At 37.5% G+C, this 7,757-nt stretch overlaps 1 protein-coding gene across 4 annotated transcripts; it reads right to left on the bottom strand.

Moving 5' to 3' along the window:
• Positions 1-217: 217 nt before the first annotated feature.
• PDE327 (FAD/NAD(P)-binding oxidoreductase family protein) lies at positions 218-6,532 on the bottom strand. Of its 4 annotated transcripts, none has more exons than XM_089615657.1 (14): positions 6,153-6,532; positions 5,557-5,619; positions 4,490-4,939; positions 3,905-3,997; positions 3,419-3,544; positions 3,112-3,324; positions 2,565-2,612; positions 2,242-2,394; positions 1,754-1,915; positions 1,380-1,473; positions 1,180-1,298; positions 1,036-1,080; positions 406-722; positions 218-317 (listed from the first exon to the last, which is right to left on the bottom strand). In XM_089615657.1, the coding sequence occupies exons 1-13, from the start codon at positions 6,489-6,491 to the stop codon at positions 489-491; spliced, it is 2,139 nt and encodes a 712-aa protein (XP_089471783.1). In that variant the 5' UTR covers positions 6,492-6,532; the 3' UTR covers positions 218-317; positions 406-488. The 4 variants fall into 4 exon arrangements, with proteins under 4 accessions (XP_089471783.1, XP_089471785.1, XP_089471786.1 ...); XM_089615659.1 differs by having other exon boundaries at positions 3,926-3,997; XM_089615658.1 differs by having other exon boundaries at positions 223-317; positions 478-722.
• Positions 6,533-7,757: the final 1,225 nt, after the last annotated feature.

Here is a 7,757-nt window from a genome sequence, read left to right as displayed (position 1 = left end):
ATCACGCTTCAGGAGTGTAGTCCACTGCAATTTCGCTCAGGAGTTGTGTCTCGTGGTGGTTGTTGGATCAGAGATAGCCAGGATCGTGGTTGAGTTAGGTAAAAGGGTATTTTTGGTATTCTGTCTAATATTGGCTATTTAGTTAAATAAACTAATAGATTGGCTACTATTTTAATAACCCATCTATGATTAGGCTAGTTATTAACAAATCTCTAAATAAAAACAATAATCAAGAACCCAACAATTTCGCCTCAGATACCCATCAGAACTGAATGTTTCTCAAACCCCTTTTCATCCGAAGAGACATCTCCACCAAGCTGCACAAATCATGAGAAAATAAAAAAAAAAAAATTTCTTTTTAATTATTAACAGGCATTCAAATTCTTTGGTCAATTAGTCTCTTACCTGGGATGCAAACAGTAACTGCTCATGCGACATGTGACCTTTTAAGTTGTAATCATCTATTGGGAAATCTACCTGAAAAATTCCTAGTATTTAACGATACCAGCGCTTTGAGTCTTGCCAAAAACAGACTCTACGCCACCAAGGCACAGACCGAGAGCCTCTGCGAGGGCAAAACCAGCGTACATGCCATCAACCGCAGCACTTACGATCCCTCCGGCATAACCGGCTCCTTCACCGATTGGGTACAATCCTTTTAACGACGTGCTCTCATAAGTGTTTATGCTTCGAGGAATTTGGATAGGAGCGCTCGTCCTAGTCTGGAAGAACAAAGTACCCGAAAAGGGCATTAGTTTAGCTGTCTTAAACATGCATTTTTGACAAATTTATATAAAGGAAAACGGTAATCGGCCACAACTTTTGAGCCAGAAAACTCCATTAATAATGGTTCATTGGACGGAGACAAAATAGTGAAATATGCTCTTTACTATTTGTAGTTAAAAGACAGACTACATAGCAAGAATAATGTATATACAACGTACTTATAAAAGAAAAAATAATAAAAAAAGACATTTGAGCTATATGTGTAGAAATCAGTCTGAAGCAAAAACAAAACAAAACCACAGTGATTACCTCTACACCGTGAAGAAGACCGCCTTTGTAGATAAACCCGGGCAACTGAGAGTTGAAGTAATAGTAATGATGTTTAATATGTTGCGAAAATGCAATAGACAAGGTAAAGAACAATATCAGAGAATTATAATTTTTTCTTAGCACCTCTTCGTCAAACATTGAGATCGAGCGTTGCAAAGCTTCAGTTATATGGCTCGGGAATAGCTCGTGCAGTGGTGCTGCCTTCACTCCTAGTCGGTAACTTGAGGAGGGCACAGATAACACTATATGAAAAGAAAACAAAATCTTTCTCAACATCAAGATCTTAATGACAAAATATCTTTGGAATGAGATGATAATCTTACCAGATAATTTATTGTTCATGAAATCGGTGATTGTCTGTACGGGCACCACGAAGTCTCCCCCTCCAAAAGTAGCTGCATTTCTTTCGAGTTCCCTCTTCAAGGTTTTCAATACATAGAAGTAAAATTGTGAGAAACTTAATGCATTCCTGGTAGACGTTATTACACAAGTGTTGAAGAGTCCATAAAAAGAAGTTAGATCAGTGATAGCTATTATCATTAGATGTCCCACAGAAATATCAAAGCGTTACACAATGAAGACAAAAGGTCACTAAAGCTTGATCACTTATTTCCAAAGAGGAATAGATTATTGATAATAATTTAGTGAGATCAATGACATAAACTGGAAAACAGCAAAAATACAAAAACATAGATACCTGAAACTCAACCCCTGCTAAAGGACCATGAGAATTCATAGAATCGAAGTCCTTGGTTGAGACAGTCACGACAAGGGCAGCATTTGCCCACTTAGATGAACGCCGAGAAAAGGACATGCCATTGATACAGATTTCTGACGGATTTGTACTTGTGAGAACAACCTGTAATATCCAGTTATTAATTTAGCCCATCCAGACCGTTTGAACAATTTGATATGAACCTTTACAAAATAGAATTTTCAGGAATTTCGAGAGGGCCGCTCTCTCGCAAAGATTCACTTCCTTTGGCTTTCTCATTACATTATTTCCATGTCCCATTCATCCATTCAACAACTAAACTCACCCTGAAGGTCCTAACACGATGCGACACCAAGGAATCCTTAAATTTTGTAATTGGTTTTGTTCCGTCTTAGATTTGCGTCCTATAAATCATTCCAGCTAAACCAATGCAATTTTCAATGAAAAGCTAGTAAGTGATGCCCGAGTACCTGTCCACCAGGACACATACAGAATGAATAGCAACTACGACTTGCACCCGCAGATGCCTCCCCTTCCTCTCCTCTCACATACTTTACCAGCTTATAATCTGCAACTGGTATTTTTCCCCGACCTTTTTGAACTTCAGATGCCAAACTAGAGTACTGCAAATTGTCCGAATACGTTTGTTTCTGATCAGTGCATGATAAATTAAAGGAGAAAAAACAGAACAAAATATTGAAAAATGAGAGGGACTACAAACACCACATTTACAAGGTCAAATATATGAATTTCTTCTTGTATATATTAATCTTATCAAAGAATATAAACCGACCTGTATGCTGTTTATAACTTCTTGAGGATGCTCGATCCGCAAGCCCACCTGTTTGTAAATAAAATTTTAAATCACTTTAAGAGAGTGAAACAAAGAGATGGAGAGCTGCATCAAACATTACAATCCTCTCGATTTTGGGGAATGTGGACATGAAAAAATGTCTGGATTTACAACAGAGTTGAGGCTCAAGTTCACGCTGTTTGGGATTGAATTATCCTAGCTCATTCCTCTCTTTTTCTGGTTTAGTCAGAGAATGGTCCGACTTTCGTAGTTTTGAGAAACTTTTTCCTCTTCTGTAATTTCTTTTGTATGTTATCAATAAAATCCTTGAGTCTCAGTACAAAAAAGGGGAAGGAGAAAAAAAAATGATTGTTGTATAAGTGCAAACAGAAAAAATGCTCATAGTATAAAAGCAAACAAATTTTGCAGATATCTGGCGAATGTAATAAATTACATTGAGAAACTGATTTACAGTAAAGTTTCATTACCACAGAACGAGATACACTATTATATAATTCTAAATAATAGGGAAGGAAATGCTACTTACAGAAAAATCTTTCGGGGTCAAAGAGACATTGTGAGAAAGAAGCATCTGATAAACATCACGAGCAGAATGCCCAACAGCCAAAACAACAGCATCATATTCCCACTTCTCGTTGCTAGACTGCTGTCTGCCTCTTGTATCAGATACTCTGACACCAACGACTCGTCCATTCTCTATAACAAGATCATCGACTCTCTTCCCAAACTCGATGATTACCTAAGAATTTACGAGAGAAAAAAAGGAATTGAGTATGATATAAGAAACAGAGATCTGAGTACGCACATTTGATTCATCAGGATAATTTGCTTACGCCCAGCTCTTGTAGGTGTTGTCGAAAATTGCGGAGCAAAGGAATCAATCTGTCTGTTCCCAGATGAGGCTTCCCATCAACCAATATTCCTTCTGGAGCTCCAAAGCGAATTAGAGTTTTCATAACCTAAATGGAAAAACACCCTTTGAGTTAATCATATGACTCATAACCGATCTTAGATAAAATAATAACTGTTGTAGAATTTTCTTTGGTTGGTGATATGGAATAAACTTTTGGGTCTTAGAGAAATCAAACCTAAAAGAAAGGTGTAATAATTCAATAAGAAGAAAACCAATCATAAGATTATAGGTTTCTCATTTTCAACCACATTAAATAATACATTGATTGTCTATCCATTACTGAAGTATACGATAAAATGTCCACACAATAACACACATCAAAGGTGTCCAGTGAAAATTAACCTAGCTGCAGTTTACGAGGGTCTATTCTGTAAAGAGCTAGTTTAATAATGGAAAAATTTAGTACAGTGGAGAAAAAAGCTCTAACCGCCAAAACACTGTCACTGTTTTTTCCAATTCTGGTCACTAGCTTCCCATCACTCCAGGTACCTGCACCACCCTGCCATAGTAAGTCCTTGATAAATGACGCGGGCAAAAAAGAAAGAAAAAATCGTAATCATCAAATTTAAGAGACCTAATTCTACAAAAGATATGGAGACTAAATTGAAAAAATCAAAATATGATATAAAAACAACGCTGCATGGAATCTCATAGAAATTTGGATACCGGCATAAAACAAGGTTATTCTAGGTCCAGAATAGATGACAAAGTCTAAAAAAATAAGCATTGCACCTTTACAACATCATCTCCTATATGACGCATATCATGAGAAACATCATCTCCTATATGCTGATAATATTTTTGTAAGAGTTGTTTGCCTTGGCTTTCCACTAGTGATATGCTAGGATGAAGAAAATAAAAAACAGAATTCAATTTCATACAGCTTAAAACTTTCGAAGAGCAGAACACAGCATGCAAAATATTCAAGATTAATGATAAATAAAAAAAATAGAAATAAAAAAACATAAGGCAAAGAAGTTTAAAGTTCAACCTCTCCGAAGCAGAAGTTGCTTTCTGTCTGTAATATCCGACGCACAACTAAAGCGCCTATGTCACGTCCTCTTTCTTCAACAGGCTGTCCTCTCTCAATCAATGTGACGTTCACACCAGATTCTGCAAGAACAAGGGAAGCAAAGAGCCCCGATGGCCCGCTACCCACAACAGCGATTCTTGGTTTTCTGGGAGTGGGAGATGAGGCTCGCCCGTTAGACCCGGAGTCACTCTCATTTTCAGTCTCACTTGGAACCACATTTTCCGGGTCCCGTTTGTGATCTCGTACAATACTGATCAGATCTCCGGAAACTTTGGGCTTTGGAGAATGTTCTATGAGACCGAGTTTAGGCTCAAGCCGAGAAATGAAGTCCCACGCTCGAGGCTCCAAGCTCAGAAGTCTGTTAACATCCATGTCCACTATGTACACAAATTTGGGCTCCTTTAGAACCTAAGAAATGAAAATCAAAGGCAAAACGAACAGGATAAAATATTATACAGGTAAACCAAATACGAGTGTGGTGAACATTTTTTAGCCTCGAAATCTAATACAAACAAAAGAAAGAGAAGGAAAAAATAACATGTATAGCAATTCGAAAACAAGAAATCCGGATACAAGTCCAATTCTCAGCTTATACTAAAGATAATAATCATAGTTTTTATAATAATCATAGTCCAATTCTAAATTAAACAAATGTCTATTCTCTCTATTTATAATGTCTAAAAATGCATAATTTGTTGTCTATTCTCTCCTTTTATAATGTCTGAAAAACGCATAATTCGTTATCTACTCTCTATAGTGTCTAAAAAAATGCATAATTCATGATCTTGACATCCATTTTTAACAAATTTGGTACCACTGCAAATATCTCAACGAGAAAATTATTTTGACACCGGTGAAGACCTATTTCTGATACATAATACATTTTAAATTAATCGTGGGTGAAAAGAAATCAATATATACAAATTGTAAAAGAAAAATAAATTTATTAAAAAAAAAAAAAAAAAAAAAGACTCTCAAACGGACTTTTACCGACTTAGCCCTTTAGAAAAAGAAATATGACGCACCTTCCTTGCATCAAAAGATTTACGGATCACAGAGAAGGCTTCTGGTGGCAACATCGAAGCAACCTGGAAAAACCCCGGGAAAATAAACAATGAAATTTCAATAGAATAGCTCAGCAAGAAATACATGTTTCTCTCAGTCACAGTGCTCTTCGTGCCACAATTGACTCAGATAATTCACATTCTAATGTTAAAACCACCTATCTTGTTTTTCAGTCTACCAAGAGACTAAAACTTACTCATATACACCAAAATAAAATACTAGCTTAATCGTTCATAATCAGGACTAAGCAGAAGTAGATAAACTAAACCAATTACATCGAAAGAGCCCCACCGTGACCGGAAAAAATAAAAATAATAATACTCACAGTCACACTCTTCCTCACCAACATGACACACTAAAATCCTCAATAATTTCGACGATTCAATGTCCAACACTGTACTTTCTCGATCAGCCATTTCTAGTCCAAATTTATTTTATATTTAATAAAGATAAAACAGAAACAATTTATTCATTCCGTTAAGTTTCCACTATCTCGTCGATTAAAAACACGCTTAAGAACGTAAGAGCGAAAAGAAAAAGAAAAAGAAAAAATCACCGGAAACTCGATGACTTTGGCAATGGCTTCAAGCAATCCGTCGGAGACGCCGAGGAAGTCCTTTCCCGGATCTCGCCCAGCCGGAACTCCAAGCTTCGAAAGCCTCCATAAACCGTCGAATTTGTCTTCTTGCTTGACATCAACGAGGATTTCCTTTCGCTTCAGCTTAAGCTTCTTCTTCTCCGAGGGATATCTCTGCTTCCCGGTTCTCTTGGCGCAGACGACTGAATTCGGAGATGTTTGGCGGCGAGAGTTGGGGTATCCCTGGCGGGGGTAACTATGTACTATGATGGTGCTTGGGGGACGGAGCGAGAGGAGTTTGGTGGGAAGGAGAGACATTTTCGGAGTTTGGACGCCCACGGAGAGAGAGACAGAGAATGAGCTATGGAAAGTGAAGATAAGGAGGGAAATCTTTATCAAACGACAGGTCGTTGTAGTGTTACAATAATTTTGATTTCTTTTAAGGATTAATTACATATTTCCCCCTCAACTTTGACACGCATAACAATTCACCCCTCCATGTTTAAAATCTTACAAAACTGACCTTATATTTCTACATGTCAATAAATTTACCTCTTCTATTAATCTCTCTCTCTCAGGTGCACACACTAAATTCAAACTGTTTCCTCGTTGTTACTTCAACAAGCTTTCCGTGTATAGAAAAAGCACATTGCTTAGAGCTACTAAGAATTTAAAAAAAAAAAAAAAAAAAAAAAAAAAACTTAATTTCGATGAGAGCTACTATAATTCATTACAACAACGATTTCGCCTTGTCTGAAGAGTTGTTGTTGTCGTGTATTCGCTCTTCGCGTCAATGTTGGGCTTTGGAACTTCGAGCCTCAAAAGCAAGCTTATCACGTTTAATTCTGATCACACAAAGTTTTGATTCAGTGCACACAAAGTCAGTGAGCCATCTCTCGAAACCTCCCTTTCTCACCGCAAACTAGTTTCTCTCCGCAAAGGTTGTTAGTATCGGACACAAACTTTTGTTTCAATACTTATTATTGGGTAACCAATCTCTTAAGTCTTACAATATGTTTCAACAATAACAGGATACACGAACAATCGTTAATCTTTAACGTAAGCAATAATTAATAAGATACTAGAAATTATTCAACAATAACAGATCTAATATTTAAGACAAGCATAATCAACTCAAACCATAACAAGATTTAGTAATACATACCTTTCGGCTCAGCTACAGAACCTCAACGCTCCTAGCTTTGGATCTCCTCATTTCTCGGATTCCTCGACGCTCCTCGCTCTTTGGATCTTCAGATCTCCAAGGTCTCGGACTACTCGATGACTCCTTGCTCTTCGGATCTTCAAGCTCTCGGACTACTCGATGACTCCTTGCTCTTCGGATCTTCGGATCTCCAAGCTCTCTGATTCCTTGGCGACTCTTTGCTCTTTGGATCTTCGGATATCCAAGCCTTCGGGTTCCTCGAAAGCTCCTTGCTTCTTGGATCTTCGGGTCTTCAAGCTCGGGTTTATTGATACTTGTTGTTAGTCGTTCTCAAAAAACCCGAAACATTAAATTTTACGCGACTTACGTGAAATCCCGAACTCTAAAGGCCCAATGGGTCGGGTCACTGAAAAAACTCA

The sequence above is a fragment of the Urtica dioica genome, chromosome 5 (genome assembly GCF_054948205.1).
Source record: "Urtica dioica subsp. dioica isolate 48M chromosome 5, U.dioica_male_clone48M_v1_H2, whole genome shotgun sequence".
Lineage (NCBI taxonomy): Eukaryota > Viridiplantae > Streptophyta > Magnoliopsida > Rosales > Urticaceae > Urtica > Urtica dioica.
The sequence above is the reverse complement of the archived record's forward strand: the minus strand, read 5'-3'. Positions and strand labels throughout refer to the sequence as shown.